Here is an 18,795-nt window from a genome sequence, read left to right as displayed (position 1 = left end):
TTTTGTAGAGAGCAGTTGGGCCGATCATTATTTTTTCCAGTGCATCATGCAGGTTTCGTGTCGGCTGCATCAAATGCGCATGTAAGTTAAAGAAACAGATCCACAATTTTGCAAAATCTACAACGAGAGAAATTTTATTAAACATGAAAGAAATCCACAGCAATACTTTGGCAAGTAAAAAGGAATACTACTGTGGAAGGGACAAGAGAAGGAGAGCTCCTGTGCTTCCAGTAATGTGCGTCAGACGGCCCGTGGACATAATGGCACATTTGAAAAAACTCCGCCACCTGTTCCACACAGGCACTTCTTACATTCCATGTGAACTGAATGTGACTTGTGGACCCAAACAACATAATATTTCTGCTGCGACTGTTCAAGCTGCTGTTGAGCTCTTGCGCTGACGTTGTAGATGACGGAGGTAGTTGTAGAGGGCACCGAGCAGGAAGGCTATCAAGAAGAGCCTTCAGAAACACCTACTTACACTGAAAGGTCTCTGCTGCTGCTGAAGCATATCATAACTGGAGGCTTGCATGTCAGCCTTCTGTGGCACAAGCCAAAGAACATTTTTCAGAGAGGAGGTCTACTAGACATGGCCGACTCCTAAAGTCCCCAGTTGGAATTTTTCTCCCACGTGAAAGAAGCTGGCACAACCGTGACAATCAGCTTAACACCAGGAACACAAGCTTCACACTATACACCATGCAAGCAGACACAGTGCAACCTCGGGTGTCTTCCAGGATCTGTGCAACACGGTCGCATCACGAAAGGGATTCGCCACATGACCAAGTTAAAGAAAGGTCGACGGGTTTGCTCCGAATAGCGTCCAGTAGTAAGAACGTCAGTATAAAAGGTGCACTCAACAACCATGCACCACCGTGGCCCACGGTTTTCATTGCCGTGACTCGACCGGTGTGGCAGGGTTCCCAGCTTCGCGGCTCCAAAGGCGGTCCAGGGGTCCTGAAGGCCTGCAAGACGTTCCACTTAGCTGAAAGCAGCTGCATTCCTTGCACACAATAAGCTAACACACTGGGGCCAGGCTGCTAAAGAAAGGGAAGCAGTCTTTCACTGCTGTTAGGCAGTGCACCAGTCCCGGAGCACGAGCCAGAACCTTCACAACATCATGTACCAACTAGGCCCAACCCAAGTTTTATTGGAGCCAGAACAAGCTTCATCTAAACCTGTGCACAGCTGACCAAAAATTAAGCTGCACACAAGATATGACAAGTGTACTCTCGAATTGCGTTTTCAGACTGTTGCCAGAAGTTGCTTGTTCATTGCACTGGATTGGTGAGCCCACAGGCTTGACCTCTGTGTCATGTTCCTGTTGATAACCCTTGATGAATAATCACCAAAGAGATTATTAATAAAAGAATGCATCATACGCCTCCATTTGCACTTCCCTGTGCCTGCACATTACTGTCCATCCGTGCGTGAATGGACGTGTCACCTGGGTACTGACCATCTATGTCTTTATAATCGAATTCTGTATACGTGGGTACATATAGTTTGGCCCTTCATTTTTTGGGCATAAACTGATATTAACAACTGATATTTGCACCTTGAACAAATTCCGTGAAAATATAGGTTGCACCTGATTACCCAAATATGCAAACAGAGAAATAGACCGTAATAGATTTCTCGGCCATTGAGAGGGCACTAGAAAAAGGGACGACTAGAAGGAAAACAGAGGATGCCGTCAGTCACTGTATCAGGTTTGTCGCAGGTGCCGGCATCCAGGTGCTGCCGAATGGATCGATGATTTAAAACCTTTGAGCACACTGGTTGAATTGCACAAGAAAAGTAAGTGTGCGGGTGAGGTGAAGGCATCCACTTACACAATAAGGAGGCCATCACGAAAACGGTGGGGGCACCGGAGCCCAGAGGCAAGCGGGTATTCCATGTTTAAAGAGTAACTCCCGTTTTTTTTTTTTTTTTAGGTACGTTGTGTTGATAATCGCATCCCATTCCTTAAGGTCCCCTATCTCCAGTACAAAAAATTGTTTTCAACATACCCATAGAAGTATCTTAAAAAAGCAAAACAAGGAAACCGAACCCGAAACTGGGTTTCAACTAAACCCAAATCGTGTGTGCATTTATTGTCTAACCTAGCACCTGTAAGTGACAGCTTAGGTCATTATTTGTTCGAAATGACCACGAACTAGCTCAAAATTTTGTCCTTCAGCAAATGCAGAGCTATCGACTACTATGCATCCAATGACATCACAAACACAAGGCTGCACGTAGAAAACTCCCCGACTGAGGCCACGAAATGGAATAATTTGAAAATTAATTTGTGCTGCAGCAAAACTGCCCCACTGTGAAATCGGGCACAAATTATCAGAAAGCTGCGGAGAGCGTACCGTGAAAGTTTCAGTAAAATCCAAAAAGGTTGAGAAAACAGCCGGAGTTGCTCTTCAAGTCACCGCAGCTGCCATAGCAAGAAACGGTGCAGATTGAGACACAAATCGGTGAACGACACTTTGCAGTCATTCTGTTTGTATTCATTGTTCTTGCTTAACAAAAATTTTCAAAGTGATCTCTGATTAGTTTGTATATTGAAAACCAGCAGTTATCACACATGGGAAAGTTCACAGTTTTAGAAGTGCCTTCGTAAAATATAGCTTGTCAGTGCGAAAAGTTGAAAGCATCACATGATAACCAGCATATATCTTGAACATGTTTGGAAGTAGTGCTTCACTTATTTGCCGCAGACTTCGAACGTCTTTTAATATGGCTTCACTTAGAATAAGCACACAGAATGCCTATTAGAAGCAAGTAGCCAGATCACAGGCACTGACCGATGTCTCACTGCAATCATTTCACCAAGCAGCTCCCATGCTAATGACATCCTGCTTATATGCACTTCAACTGGCTGGTCTCACGCATGTTTTCGTAATGGACGTGCAAAGCTGGGCAGGCATAACACATGGGGAAATGCTACTCATGGTGATGCTAGTGTACACGATGAAGTAACTGCAACAAATAAGAAAAAGAAATACTTTCCCCCAACAAACAAACAATTTTTTTTTTCTTTAGCCCGAGGCTAAAGAGATCAAGAACCCCAGGTTGAATGTGGCTTGTAGTGCATGTGACTGACCGTGAGAGGGGCATTCCAAGTCGCTGCAGGGAAGGAGGTGGCAGGCACCAGCGGTTGCCACCGCGTGGGCGCTCGGGCCCCAGGGACTGCAGGGCATCGAGCAGCTGCCTCCGTGCCACGGGGGCGCCCTCCCACTTGGTCTGAAACTGCCGCACCAGCTCCCCCTGGCTGCAGCAGAGTCGCCCGTGCACAAGTCGACCCAACAGCTGCAACGCTGTAGACAAATCCAGAGCATGCTTCTCAGTCCTTCTGAGTCTATTCCAATGGCAGCTTTGACTTCTTTCCATCAACTGGCAATTTAGATTACCCACTGCAGTGGCCTTGTGGCTGTAGTGTTCAGCTGCTGAGTCCTAGGTAGTGGGATTGAATCCTGGCTGTGGTAGCCACGTGCATTTCATAGAGGCAAAATGCAATAAGACTTGCGTGCTGTGCAATGCCAAAGCATATTAAGGAACCCCGAGCGGCCGAAATTGATCTGCAGCCCTTCACAACACCGTCTCTCATAGCCCACATGCAGCTTAGGGACATTAAAATGCACACACCATACCATTACAGCATCAGGATTAGTTGGGTAAAAGTTCAGGGAGTGCACTTTGCCCACATATGCTTCAACAGTAATTGAAACACAACTGGTCCATAATTATTGGTAAAGCACTTACAGCTGTACTAGCAGAAGGCAATACTATCGGCAGAAAAAAATAACAAGTTTAATGAAGGAACTTTAAACCAAACATAACTAATAGTTGATTTGTAAAATGTAGACTAGCATGTTATCACTGGGTTGTGCTAATTTGATCAAGACAGCAGGGCACCATGTGGTCTGCGTGTCGATGACAGCGATGGAACTGCCACTTAACTGTCGCGGTAACAAGAACATAACTTTTTCCTGACACTTACGCATGGTTTCAAGTGCATTTACATACAGCGGAGAAACCTGATTAGCCAAGTAACTGCCCCAAGCTGGTTCGGGCAGTGAAGAGTGCTATGCAAGAAGTTGACATGTGGTGACGAGGTTGAACCTCCCAGTATGGAGAGGCATGTAACGAGTGGAGCAATATCTCAAAATGCACAGTGTACTGTCTCATTACTACTTTGGGTTCAGCACTTTGTTGATTTTCTCCCTTGACTGTGTGTGTAACTCCTGCTCAACTGGCATCTAGCCGTGGCGTGCTTATCGAATGACCTTTTCGGTTAAAACTGAATTTCGAAAACTGAAATGGATGCAGTTTTATCATTTATGTATTTCTTGTTTAATGAAAGTCCAAAACCAAGCTATAACACAGCTGGAGGGAACACAAATGGACTGGACGGCACCAAATGATTAGCAATATAAAATCGTCAGAATGCGGACAACTCCATCAGGTTCTTGTGCTCAGTAAAATCTGATAGCTGGGCCTTTCATGACTGTTGACATATGCTCGGCAACATAAAGCATCTTCATTGCTGCTGACAACTTCGTAACTAAGTTTGAATACCTTCTCCCAATACTAATATCAAAACTCGTGACTTCGGTGATAACGGTGAGTGCCGAGGGTTTGGTTGGTTAATTTTCCATATCTGGCTTTTGTTTTCACTTCCTTCCACGATGAAAGAGCACAAAAGGTATTCATACAAAAATTACTTTAACGTTCGCCGCCGCGGTGGCTCAGTGGTTATGGTGCTCGGCTGCTGACCCAAAAGACGCGGGTTCGATCCCGGCCGCGGCGGCTAGAATTTCTTAGGAGGAGAAATTCTGGAGGCCCGTGTACTGTGCGATGTCAGTGCACGTTAACTCTTTCCTTACCACGGGGAAATTGGCTGTTTTTTGTATGGTTTAGTTGCGAATTTTTTGTGCAACAGCTACTAAATGTACAGTGCCATGCGGTACATAAAAGTGAAGGTAAATGAACGTGCTTTCAAGCAGTATTTATTTTTAAGAAATACAAAAAGATTTATTTCCATAAAAAAATATTCATGAACAAAAAAAAAACAAAAAAATACAAAAAGTTTCTGAGTAAGGAGTAATATCTCTGGCAAAAAATTTTTTACCGAAATTCCAAAATATACAAATTGTGGGTATATCAATAGGCAACATTTGTGTATAAAATGATATCCATACACTCAGTACTTTTTGAGTTAGGAAAAATTACAAGACGCATAGTGAAATATTCAAGTTCTTGATTGGTCCTAATTAAATTTTTTTTTTTCAAGGAAAAGATTAACTTATAGCACAATACTATATACCAAAATGCGCGTGTTAAATGCACAGTACAAAAGCACATTACGAAAGAAATACAGTAATAACAAAATGGGTAATAAAAATTAGCAATCACAAATAATTAATGAAATTAGAGCTCCCGGCTGATCGGCTGCGTCTTCCTCATCTGAGCTGAACTCCGACGACGCGACATCGATGTCCAAGTCATCTGTGCTCGATGAGTCTAAAAGATCACTTGCCAGGTCCTCGGGATCGAGCAAAACTGCGATCTTTCGAGCGCGCGCGGTTTCGGATGTCGACGCCATCACTCCGCTCAAGTGCGCGTCAACCTTCGCACCCGCGCGCCCTTTAAAAATCGCCGCCACACGGTAAAAATGTGAACCGTGCAGAAACGGAAACTCTACTTTGTCTACAATCACCGAGATGGTGCCACAAGTCCAGGGCGCAGTGGTTAAAGAACCCCAGGTGGTCTAAATTTCCGGAGCCCTTCACTACGGCGTCTCTCATAGCCTCAGTCGCTTTGGGACGTTAAACCCCATAAACCAAACCTAAACCAAACCAAACCACTTTAATGTTCAGAGCTGTGATCCTCCATTTCCTCTACTAGCCCACAACAACAAATCTCTGACACTGCTGCAATGTGACTCTTGTCTTTCATTTTGCAGTCTCTACTAGCTTATAAGAACTCCATTTTCTGTGAAAACAGCCTCTTTGTCATTTGAAAGTAGTTATCAGTCAATCTAGATCGAGGGTTATCAAATTGGGTTCTGTGGAACCTATGGTTTCCATGGTGTGTTTTCTGGGTCCCTCGAGCCCTTATATCTATGTATACCCCAATCGCCACCTTTCCTTTGCCCACTTTATTCTGGGACTGACCATCCTATCTTTGCTAACAGCAGATTGTTTTAACAGGCAGTCATTATTATTTGAATTCGGGCATTTTTTTAGAGAGATCACGTGTCCATATGCTCTTTCTTTGCATACATGTTAGGCAGGCAGGGATGAAAGCCAAGACGTGTGGGGTTCCTTAGCAGCTTTTGAAAGCCATTGGGGTTCCTGTAAGATAAAACAATAGAGAACTCCTGACCTATTCCAGCTTCAATTTGTCCACAGAGTCCCTTTAACATGAGTTCAAAAGCAACACAAAGGTAAAAAAAATAAAAAATCTTCGATTTGCGTAGTTTGGCCAAATAGGAATTATGTGCGCTAGAAATTTTGTTTTCACTTTGGTTCCAGTGTTTGGATCCATTGTTCACAGATGGAAGTTGTTCGGATAGTGATAATAAGTTAATTGATAATAATTTAATGCTCGTATATGAAATGAAATATGCACAATTGGTTATTCTCTACTTTACATTCACAGATCCCTGGTGGGAATCCTCATACCACTCCTGGCGCAGTGGTGCAGCGGCTAAACGATGCGGCACTGCCCTGCGATGGCAGGTGCTGCCAGACCAAGAACCGCGCAAACTGACAGCTTTTTGGCTGAGCCTTAGTGCTAGAGAGCTAAAAATAAAACTGCACAAATCTCCCACAGATAAAACCAGCACTGACCATCATCAGGCAGGCAGTCCTCCTTCCAGCTGGGGTGCAACGGGCCTGGCCGCAGTCGCACAGCTGCGAAGCGTGCTAGCAGCCCGTTGTCGTGGCCACTGACCACCACCAAGGGTTGCAGCCTTGGCGCCTTGGCATTCTCGCGCAGCTCGTCCTGCAGTTCTAGCTGCCGCACCTGAAGTGCTTCAGCTGAGGGGCCTCCGCCTTCCTCCTCATCTTCGGATAAGTACCCGTGCGGCACAAAAACTTCGTTGTCAACCTCGTAATCATCGGGCTCACTCTCGGGCTCACTACCCGACAAACTCTCGCCGGGCTCCTCGTCCCACTCGGCTTCGCTGTCCACCTCGTAGTCCAAGGCCTGTATGGCGGAACAGGTTTCCCAGCTGATGCACAGAGTGGCACTCCCATGTGGTGCAAAAGCACACGTTACAAGACAACAGATGTAATCAGCACATACCTAAGTGTGCCCTGTCCAGTAGTAAAGGAGTTAAACGAGTGTGTTTCATATGGAAAGAAATGCATGTAACAGTGCCGCAAGTTGTATGGTACTTCGAGTATACGAGGTCTGTTAGAAAAGTATCCGACTTTATTTTTTTTTACGAACGCCTGACGGATTTGAAACAAGCACGCTTGCACCAGGCTACCTTGAGCCTTCGTGCGCATGCACAAATTTTTTCTCACCTGCCAATAGCGTCAGTCACTGGCACGCAGCGTTTGAGTGAGGCAGTGCGCAGTGCTCTTGTCGGTTTTTTATTGCAAGGAAAATGGCGGAGCGACAGGAGAAGCGCTACTGCATCAAATTTTGCCAGAAACTGGGCGACAGCCAAGTGGAAACCATTCGGAATATTCAGACGGCTTTCGGTGACAATGCTATGAGCAGGACACAGATTAAGCAGTGGTACAATTGGTTTAAAGACGGCCGCACATCGGTGCACAGAGAGCCACGCTCCGGTCGGCCATCAACATGCCGAAATGACCAGGTCATTGCCGAAGTGAACGCTGTGGTGACGCGGGACCATCGTGTGACTATCCGAGAAATTGTGGAAGAGGTGGACATCACCAATTTTTCTGAACATTCCATTATCACTAAAAATTTGGCCATGGAGAAAGATGCGGCAAAATTTGCGCCGAAGCTGCTCACGGTGGAGCAAAAGCAGCTTCGTGTTGAAGTCTCACAGGATATGCTGGATTCCACAAACAGTGACCCAGACTTCATCAACACCATAATCGCTGGTGACGAGTCTTGGGTGTACAGGTACGACCCGGAAACCAAATCCCAGTCGTCACAATGGCAGCATTCCACGTCACCAAGACCAAAGAAGGCCCGCCAAGTGCACAGCTATGTCAGAGTGATGCTGACTGCTTTCTTTGACTCCCTCTGTGTGGCACACCACGCGTACGCACCCCACAAAGTAAACATTGACTAAAAGAATACTACAGGGATGTCCTCCGTCGCCTGCGTGGTGCTGTGCGGCGCAAGAGGCCGAAGTTGAGGTCAACAGGAAATTGGCGCATCCATCATGCAATGCTCCTGCACATTCCTCGCACTAAATTCACACCTTTTTCGCAAAAAACCAGACTGCTGTAGTTCAACAGACTACTTATTCTCCTGATATGGCCTCCTGTGACTTCTGGCTGTTTCTCAAAATCAAGAGGCCATTGGAAGGAGCGCGATTTCAGACAAGAGAGGACATTATGGCTGCAACGACAGCTGAGCTAAACTCCATTACGAAAAGGGCCTTTTCGGAATACTTCCAACAATGGCAGCACCACTGGAAGAACTATGTGGAGTCCCAAGGAGCCTACTTTGAAGATGATTAGGTTTCCAAAGCTCCAGTTATGCCAGTTTTTTTTCTTCGGCAAAAGGTCGGATACTTTTCTAACAGACCTCGTATATTCCTAAGTTGCATGCCATCGAGAGCACAAGGACAAAACGAAAGAAAGAAAGATGAGCTTGGAAATATTTTAGAACAGGCCATAAAAGAAAATGTGTATGCATAAAAGAGAAAGAAAAAAAAAACAGTGTGATGTGATAAAAAGCAGCACAGCAGACAGCAGTTATTCTGAGCAACATCCACGCACACACAGCCTCCTTAAGTGTCAAAATAAAGCTTCAGAAATTAGTGCTTTGCATACAGCAGAAAAAATGCACCATCCTATCAAGTATAGAAGTTTGTACAGTTGATTAGTTCGGTAAGGCCACAGTTCACTAGGTCACAGCAGTGGTAAGCTCCATTTAGTGTGCCCATCTGTTGAATTCGATGCATTAAAATAAAAAGCGTTGCTCACCTGGTCCTTTGCCCATGGCCTGCGCCCAGAGACAAGCCTGCTTTGCTTGCGCCACGTCCCCCAGTAGGCAGGCCGCACGTTCTCGCAGAACTGCAGCAGCTTGGCTCGAGGTGCCGTGCGAGGTGCACGGATATGCCGATGCCATTGTCTTCCTCGCAGGCTTGGGCATGTGTCCGCATTGCACTACAGATGCACCATGTCACAGCCTATTCACGTCGCCCAACAACTAACCTTTAAGAAGTAATGATTCCAATCACGCAGTACTGCTGTTATCACTAAATATTCCATATGAAGTACATCTTTCCACATACTGTCCTGTGTACAACTGGGTGACTTCTCTGCTGCATACTCATACAAAAACAATAAAAGTGGTAAAGAAAGAACTACCTCTTTCTTTACTTTTGTCAAAAATGCGCGTGCTGTCACCAGGTAACAAAATGCGAATGAGAGTACTTTTAATAAAAGATAATGAGGCCTTTAAAATATAAGCTAGATAGTAAACTGCAGTTTCATTTAGTAACTTTTTGCTGACAGAATCTATGACATCCTCCGAGAAATTAAGCAGGAAAGGCTACACCACAATATGGCAATACCAGTTTATAGTGACACCTGTGCACAAGATTCCCGTAACAGTACAGCACACAGATCAGTTAAGATGTTAACTGAGAAAACGGTAGCAGTGGTCATGCTACAGAGCAGTACGTGCTGAATTTACCAACACTAGACTCACACAACCCTCTCATAGTAAAGTTCACCTAGCATCTTCATCAACATGTAGGGTGGTACGGAAAGTCGGCACAACCTAGCATGTTATCTGCATGGGCACAGATGGGCATTGATGAAATTTCCCCATTCTATAATGTTGTCCATAGCAGGTGTTTAACAAGCAGTTTTTTTTTTTTTAAATGAAGATGGAATCAATTTTTTTATAGTGACATTAATTTAGAGTTCATCTTACTCTGGTTATTCTAAATGGAGGCTTTACAAGGTAACTGCATTCCAAGGTAACTACACAGTAACCACATCAATGGTCCTCATGGCTGACCTCGGATTGCAGCAGCTGATCCAGCAACAGTCGGTCAAAGCGGTCCTTGGCACAAGCAGGCACGGCTGGTGCCAGGGTCATGCCTTCCTTCAGCTCGAAAGGTCGGAATGTTGCCTGCAGGAGACCACATGCAGCTGTTACACACTCATAATGTCAGTGAAGCTCTCTTCCCCCAATCTCAGGTTCTGTTGTAGTAACCTGTAGCTGAACAAATAACTGAAAAGAAACCCTAGAAATTATGGTGGTAAATTGGTTTCTTGAGGAAAGGAAATTGTGCAGTATCTGTTTCACATATCTCGGTGGCCACTTGAAACGCCCTAAGGGAAGGGAGGAAGGTGGGAGTGAAAGAAGCAAGAGAAACAGAGGTGCTGTAGTGGAGGTCTTCCGAATAATTTCGACCACCTAGGGATCGGACATCCCACAGTGCACGGCACCTTTTTGAATTTCGCCTCCATAGAAACGTGGGCGCCGACTGGGTACTCCAGCTCGGTAGACGAGCGCCTTAACCACTGAGCCACCGTGGCAGGTTAGAAATTATGGTGCGCATGTCTTTATTTTTTTCATCTACAGCTTAATTTTGCCGGAATAACTGAATTTATGGCTGCATCAAACATCCACTAGAGCTATGGCATAGAGAGCTCAAATACCGTATTATGCCATAAATGGCAGAAGCTACATGTGGAAGAAATTTCGGTTCTTTTTCTTTTCCATGTTGTTTGACACATGAAAATATTAAAGCCAATCAATTGCTGCTCTAGTAGTGGTCATCCTAAGAGAACACATCAACTCAGCTTCCATCGAGCTCCGACGATCAGTTAACTTGTCACCACACAGCTTCTCTGCTTTGCCATTGCAGGAAATGCATTCAGTTGCTTTCAGCGCTACTACCAATCACAAGCAGCGACTACTGCTGTGGGGATACTGATACTTTCTCACACTAGACATCTCTAGTATTTCCTAGATCACCCCGAAATGCTTTGCTGTCAAACATAAAAATTGATAACCCGAAGCCTATGAACGTTTGACAAACAACAGCTTTAGGGTACGTGAGAGAGGACGGTGGGAAGATGTTGACTTGACTAGATATGAACTTGCATGGCGACTTGGCCTGTTGCCGCTGTTTCATCAGAGGGCCTTGTCTTCGTCAGGGAAAGGTAAAGTCTATATCAGCTTCACTTATAATGAGGACAGAGCGCGAGAGGCAGACCCCCCCGTCCCCATGATTGAGAAATTTTTCATAGAAAAGCCCGTATTGCCTCATCTTTTTCATTAAAAAAGTTTGAAAATTCACTGTGTGAATCAATTATACTCATGAGCAGTCAGAAAAGATGCGGCCAAGCATATTTAGATGCTTTAAAGTAAGTTTTCTCGGCCCCAAAAGCTGGGAAAGCAATACCAGTTTGGGTATCACACCCACCTGTGCAGAGTTCGGCTGATCTTGGCGTGGCTGCTTACACACAGGTTCTTGGTCAGCAGTGGCCTTGCGTTTCTGAGCACTGCCCCAAAGCGCTTGGAACGGCAGCCGTGCTGCAGAGCAAAGAACACTTGGCGTCACCCCCAAATATGTCCACTAGTGCCAGCAGCCCACACATCGTTCTCATTGAAACCATTGCTAGAGACAGATCCATAATGCACTTAGAACAAAAAGCAAACATGAAACCAAGAGGCTCAAAAGATTTCTTCAAGTAACTCTTAATGTCAGCATTGACAAAAAAGCGAGCAAAAGTGTACATGCATTTATTACGACGCATTGCTGGATTAGGTTCATATACGCACACATGTGTATCACACACGTCATGAGCAAACGGTGCTAATACGGGACACAGGAAGATTAGGGATAAGTGCCAACCAGCAACTGGTATAGTTACTAAATCTTGGTGCAGATGATCATGGTTCTATTACAAGTAGTAAACACACATCGCTGTCACTCCTACGTTTCGTATCTGAATTGTCTTGGTGCAAATGTGCAGTTGTCAATCAGTGGAACTCTTTACTCATGTGAGCAGTCATCTCATCTGTCTAGGTACGTTTCAGTGGCAATGTCTTCTGGGCCCTAAAATGCGATTGCACAACACTGTCCTGATGCAAAGTGTACAAAAGGAACAAATATTTTCCAGCCACTGGTAAACCAAGTGTGCCGTTACTAATGCAGTGATCATAAGTGTGAGCACATGCAGCAGCAAACATATCACATACCTTATCACAGTTGAAGCACTCAGAATGGCTTACTCTTTGCAAATGAGCTTTGCACATAAAGGTTCTGCACAGCTTAACTGTTCAAATTCCAAGGAGAAGTTTGGATCACCAAATGAATTTTCATAAAAACTGCCAAGAATACCTCGCGTGCTTATACGGCTTTTCTAGCCACTTAAGTAGTGCTGCCTGAAAACTTGACACGAATGCTTGAGCATGTGGCTTGCACTGAAAGCACTTCAGAGTGCTGGCCGCCACGTTTGATACCATGCTGTACAGTGTGTTTCTGGCAGCTGATGATCTGGGTGCCATGGTCTCAGAGCCAGCAGTCAACGCTCCGAGGTGCTAATGTCAGTCCAAGCCACACGCTCAAGCATTTGTGCTAAGTTTGTGGGTGCCAGTACATTTCCCAGATGCTAAGTTTGTGGGTGCCAGTACATTTCCCAGAACACTTTTTACAGTGGGCGAGCAGTTTATCACTTCCACAGTTCTTTATATTGCCACCAAGAGACAGCAACAAAATGTGCTAATTTGTTGTCTCAATCTTTATCCATGGACTCAAGATACAGTATGCTCTGGTGTGACTGTGTCCCAGATGTCAAATGCAAATAATGTTTGGCTTGGTCGATGATCACGCTGGTGATGTTAATGGTTACATGACAACACCATGACTTGACTGACAGCTCAACATTCTTTCCCCATCCGAACTACTACTGCGAAGGGGCAATTACCACGAAAATGTTTTGCATGCAGCTAAGAATAAAGCTGCCAAAGAAAGGTGCGCAAAGAAACAGAAAAAATCGTGCCAGGATTGTGGTGTGTGACTCTGGCTCATCCAGCATCTTCAAACCAATTGCACACAGCTAACCTTCTCATTCTTAAGGATGCACATGAAGTAGTGTTTTCTTTGCGTCTCCAATATGCAGATACAATTTTTCAGAAGAGTACTTTTGAAGCAGAGTCCAAGGTATTTATTTATCTAACGTACTGAGTGAACACATGTGGCTTAAGTTTCCCATTTACGATGCAAAGTGCCTCTTCAATCCTTACATGTTACATATTATTCGAATTCCAACGAAATGTTGGGCGCAGGCATGCAGTAAAAAGGTCAGCGTTCTCTCAGTTTAATTTTTCGATTTTTGGTCTGCATTCAAGAGCTAGGAAAAACTTTTACACAGATTTGTGAGAGCAGTCGTGCCTCCAGACCCGAATACCACCACTGCGCTCTTCTAGGCTCCTCGTAGCCCGTAGGAAGCCATCGTTTCTGCGTTCACTACCTGGTCGTGAATTGCTCAACAGAACGTTTCAATCACTCGCACGACGACAGGGATTAAGTCTTATATTCCGATGACTCAACATCTAGGCCATCGTAGCGTAAGCAGAGTAGCAATGAAAAGCAAAATCGTGCAAGGAGAAATCACATATTCACGGGAAAGTCTGTTCACGCCTTTACTCTGCGCGCTTTTTACTTCAACAGGCTGACCGGTCCCTGACCGTTAATGGGAGGACCGCGAAAGTTGGGACTCACACTGCTTCATCTTCTTGGTCGGTGTGCCGGGCATCGCGCCAGCTGCTCTTTCTGCTTCACCAGAAAACGTTGCACCAGAGCACGGCGCAATATCGAAGCACACAACCTACGTTAGCACAGCCATCTCTGACGGTTGGTCGCGTTTCTGCACCCTCGTCGAAAGGACAACACAAGGACGACCATGTAATGCAAATCCAACTAATTAACCAGCTTGAAATTTTCACACCACGATTTCCACGCAGCTACACACGCTGCAGCCACAGAACAGCGAGCACTACATTTGGCGGGCACTACGGTGATTGGCCAAGAGCAGGAACACGTCAATTTTTTTCTGAGATAGCTAGTTGTGATGGTATTAAATTGTTGCCAAATACGGAATTGCACGCGAGGGGCGCTGCAGTAGCAAGCTGCGCTATGCGCTGCATGACGAAGACCGTAGAGATCGGGAAACGCACGATGGCGCGGGGGAAAATTATTCATGCTGTGCTTTAGAGCTTAGGCCATGCCACTGCCAACATTAGGATGATGGGCTAATGTCATAAAGCAGTCGCTCGAACCGATTTGCACACCTTTCACGCAGTAAAGTGGCTGCAGGATTGGTCGGTTGAGTGTAATGGTTAAATATTTAGAATATGCTTGGTATTGTTCGGAAACGAGGTTCTATGCTTTCAAAAATCTGTTTACGCTTTTGTTTTGACGCTGTGCAGCTTTATTTACAATATAATTCGAAAAGTACGGTCGCAGTTATATTTTCAATTACTATGCACCGTTATCACTGGCACAGGGTGCAGTGTCTCTTTCTCGCACTTGCCGATGCTTTGGTTATAAATCCGGGTACATCCCGTGGCCATCTTTAAGAACATTCTGCATGTATGGCAAGGAGAAGGAGGAATAAACTTTATTAGGCCCGTTTTGTCGTCGTTATGCCATTGTTGCCCCAGATTGCCTTTGAAACGAGCAAGCTAGCAGACAGCGCCGCCTTTGAACTGAGACGTCAGCTTTACGCGGCACTTGCGGCGCTTTGCGCCACTAGGCGATTTCTAGTCCATCGATCCATATTGGCGCGAAAGCTGCTAAGCTTTAAATAAAAATTGGACCAATAAGCTCTAGCAAACGAAGTCCTCTCTCAGGAGCAAGAAAGGAGCACCAGGGCAATCCTAGCTCTAGATTTAACAAAAGCTTTTGATAACGTCAAACACAAAGCAATCCTAGAATCTCTTTCACCGTTGAATGTGGGCGAAAGAGCGTTTAACTACATCAAGGACTTTCTCTCCGATAGAACGGCTAAAATTCAAATTGGCGCAATTAAATCCGACACCTTCAGCTTAGGAGACAGAGGAACGCCGCAAGGATCGGTCCTCTCCCCCTTCTTATTCAATATAACCCTCATCAAAATGGCACACGCACTCGCAAAAATCCCAGACCTAGAACACTCTTTGTACGCGGACGATATCACTCTTTGGACCACCAAGGGGAGTATTGCCACAATACAAGATACACTACAACAAGCGGCAGATGTAGTAGTAGAGGAGGCACAAGCCGCGGGACTCGCGTGTTCCCCCCAAAAATCTAAAGTCCTCGTCCTACACCCAAAGCGTCAAAGGAAAAATAAAGCACCTGAGATCAAAATCTACGCGGAAGGGGCAGCCATCCCAGAAGTGGAAACACTAAGAATATTAGGAATGCTGATACAGTCTAACCAAAAAAACGACACGTTAATTAAGAAACTGAGAAACACTGTCAACCAAATCTCCTTCCTCATCAGACGCATCGCGAATCGGCGAGGAGGAGTTAAAGAAGCCGAGACCAGGAGACTAATACAAGCCTTCGTTCTTAGCAGAGTCAACTACACTACACCATACGTCACCCTCACAGTAAGAGAAAGAGACAACCTGGATTCTCTAATTAGACAGTCCTACAAAATTGCGCTCAACCTCCCACGTCATACTCCAAATGAAAAACTATTACAGTTAGGAATTCATAACACCTTAGCGGAAATGATAGAAGCACACCTCATTGCACAATATGAAAGACTATCAGGCACTGAAACGGGACGTTTCATCCTAAAGAAAGCAGGAATACAATATGAAGGAATCCGTACACACACCTTGCCAATTCCAAGACACGTGCACGAACACTTAACAGTCCCTCTTCTGCCCAAAAACATGCATCCACACTACGATACGGACAGAAGAAAGGCTAGGGCACAAAAACTTCACGAAAGATTTTCAGTTCAGAAAGACACGGCGCACGTGGACGTGGCAGAACATGCGGACAGAGACGCCTTTTCTCTGGCAGTTGTCGATCATCGAGGTTCTCCCCTTGCATCGGCGACTATAGATAAAACAAAATTTCCGGAGGAGGCCGAAGAAGCTGCCATAGCTTTAGCCATTACCTCCACCACTGCCAAATACGTCATAAGTGACTCCAAAACAGCAATTCGAAATTTTGCAAAAGGAAGGGTCCACTCAGCAGCCATCAAAATCTTACAAAAAATCTCCAATACCCGCCAGATAACATTGATCTGGGTCCCCGCCCATTCGGACCATCCTGGAAACGAGGCGGCGCACCAATTTGCCCGAGGATTCGTGGTTAACCGGGAGGTGCGCTACCCCGAGCTCAGGTCGGCCAAGGAGCGAATGACAACCTACAAAGAAATTACTACCCACTTCAAGAAAGAAAGACAGATCTTCCCAGAACCACATACATCCCTCAGTAAAACACAACAAGTCAGTTGGCGGCAGCTCCAAACAGATACTTTCTTTAATCCATACATGTACTCCATATGGTTCCCGGAGCAGTACAGCCCCGTCTGTTCTCTCTGTGGGCACCAAAAGGCAGACACACCGCACATCATATACTCATGTACTCAAGACAAGCCATCGCACAGTCTGCAGCTCTCTACCCAATCTCAGTGGGAGGCCGCGCTGCTCAGCTCGGACCCGGAGGTTCAACTTCGAGCCACAGAGCGAGCCGAAGAGGTCGCCGAACGACATCGTCGGTCGGCCACCTGGCGTCCGGCCTAGAAGAGGAGCCCACCGCGGGGAGGGGAACATGACCCCAATCCGCGCCTAAGACCTCTTCTTTAATAAAGTTTACCTCCTCCTCCTCCTTGTGAGCTCCTCGCATTTCGAAGCATGAAACTTTTTCCACTGGTAAGGTTGAAGAGTTCTATCTATGCTTGGTTCACTATTAAAAGAGAGAGTTGTGTCAAGTGGTTGACGTCGTCCCGGTCCCTTCAAGCTCTGGTTACTACTACAAAACACACTTTTTAAAATTGCATAATCTTTTATTTCCATTCTAAGCGCTGTATAACATGCCCATTAGACTGCCACTACTCTGATATTGCTACAGTGTCGGCGGCAGTGCTTGCTGCTGCAGCCAGAGATCTCAAGTTGCAGGCTTGCAGTCATGAACATTTGCTGTGGCGGTCGCGCAAACTACAGGTTTTCCCACTGAATTTAATCCTAGTGCCAGCAGAAATAATCTGAGCGCCGACAGATATAATCTGCCTGCTATGTAATTTAATCTCAGTGTCATGCACTTAATCTAAGCGCCAGCGTATTTAATCCAAGCGCCAACTCGAACAAATCCAGCGCCAACCAGTTTAATCCCAGTGGCAACGCAAATAATACAAGCGCCAGCTGTTTTAATCCAGGTGCCAACCAATTTAATCCGCATGCGAATAAATGCGAACAGAGAATAAATAAAGCGAAGTTAAGATAATTTCTGAGACCATGCAAGCCTGTGAGTCACATTCTCATGCACTATTTCGTTTTCTTCGCATACCTTGCAACATCAAAGAGCCATTAGCAGCTGTTAAACCTCAGTATTTTATGCAACTCTTGAGGCTTGTGACTGTCGTGTATTAATTAGTTGGGTAAGCACTGCTGATTATGGGTTGTCTTATGCGCTGAATCTGCATGCTAGTTACAATTCCGGCCTTTATACTGTTTTCATGCAACCGGTGCAGAATTTTTTCGGGAGGCTGTGATAAAGATTCAACACCACTAGCAGAAACAAAGGTAGCAGTGTAATGCAGAGTTCTTCTAGGTGGGACGAGTCACAGAACCGGAGGAACGGTTCTTCACTTCAAGGTTTATTTAGTTTTAGAACGGAAAGTGAGAGAAGCTACACCGGAGCTTACAGCCTAGGTCAAGATTAGCTACTGGCGGCTGCCTTATAGCGGTGTTAACAATCTAGGTTTATACAAGCACAGAAGGGGCCGTCTTTGAAATGCAGTTTTATTTTCTGTAGGACATTAGGTGGCGCAAAGTGTGATCTCACATTTTACATGTCATCTTCACGCAAAGCTGCTGGTGTAAAAGAAAAGTTATGGCGGTCGAAAGCAGCGCATTCTACTCGCTGTATTTGCTGCATACAGTGTGGAGCAGCGTCGAGCAATAAACTGCGCCGATGCTCCCTTTTAGTCAGTCCGGGCGGAGTGGTGAGCGCCAAGTCTCTCCGCTCGCTGAGGAAAGCTTTGACTTCAGACTTGAACTTCGAAAACACTTCCTCTATAGGGTTAAAAAATGGGCTGTAAGGAGGCAACCTCTTGATTGAGTGCAGCTGACTGGCCAGGATTGCCTGTTCCGCTTGGCTGTGAGCGGGAGCATTATCAAAAATAAAAACGGCTTCTGAACCAGGCTCTTCACTTTCGACACGGGCTGATATATCGCTCAAAAATTCGTTAAACACGACCCAGTGAACCTTGTCGACAGCCGTCCAATGTATGACACCATTTGCTGACATACAGGCGATAATGTTAATGTTTGCGCCTCTGGTGCCAGTCGTCGTCTGCACCGCAGGTTGCCCCTTAATCGCACGGCCGAAGCTCCTTGAACACCATATGTTATAGTTGGTCTCATCAACGTAAAACCTGCACAAGCGGG

The 18,795-nt window shown here is 45.5% G+C and overlaps 1 protein-coding gene across 1 annotated transcript; it reads right to left on the bottom strand.

The window, feature by feature from the left end:
• Positions 1 to 106: 106 nt before the first annotated feature.
• Positions 107 to 14,194, bottom strand: LOC149364806 (chromatin assembly factor 1 subunit A-A-like). The gene is made up of 7 exons (XM_089574743.1): positions 13,904 to 14,194; positions 11,600 to 11,709; positions 10,183 to 10,296; positions 9,138 to 9,320; positions 6,849 to 7,206; positions 3,098 to 3,311; positions 107 to 965 (listed from the first exon to the last, which is right to left on the bottom strand). The coding sequence occupies exons 1-7, from the start codon at positions 13,935 to 13,937 to the stop codon at positions 890 to 892; spliced, it is 1,089 nt and encodes a 362-aa protein (XP_089430869.1). The 5' UTR covers positions 13,938 to 14,194; the 3' UTR covers positions 107 to 889.
• Positions 14,195 to 18,795: the final 4,601 nt, after the last annotated feature.

This window comes from Amblyomma mixtum, chromosome 2 (assembly GCF_055824585.1).
Source record: "Amblyomma mixtum isolate Tamu chromosome 2, ASM5582458v1, whole genome shotgun sequence".
NCBI lineage: Eukaryota > Metazoa > Arthropoda > Arachnida > Ixodida > Ixodidae > Amblyomma > Amblyomma mixtum.
This window is presented reverse-complemented; position numbering and strand designations above follow the sequence as displayed.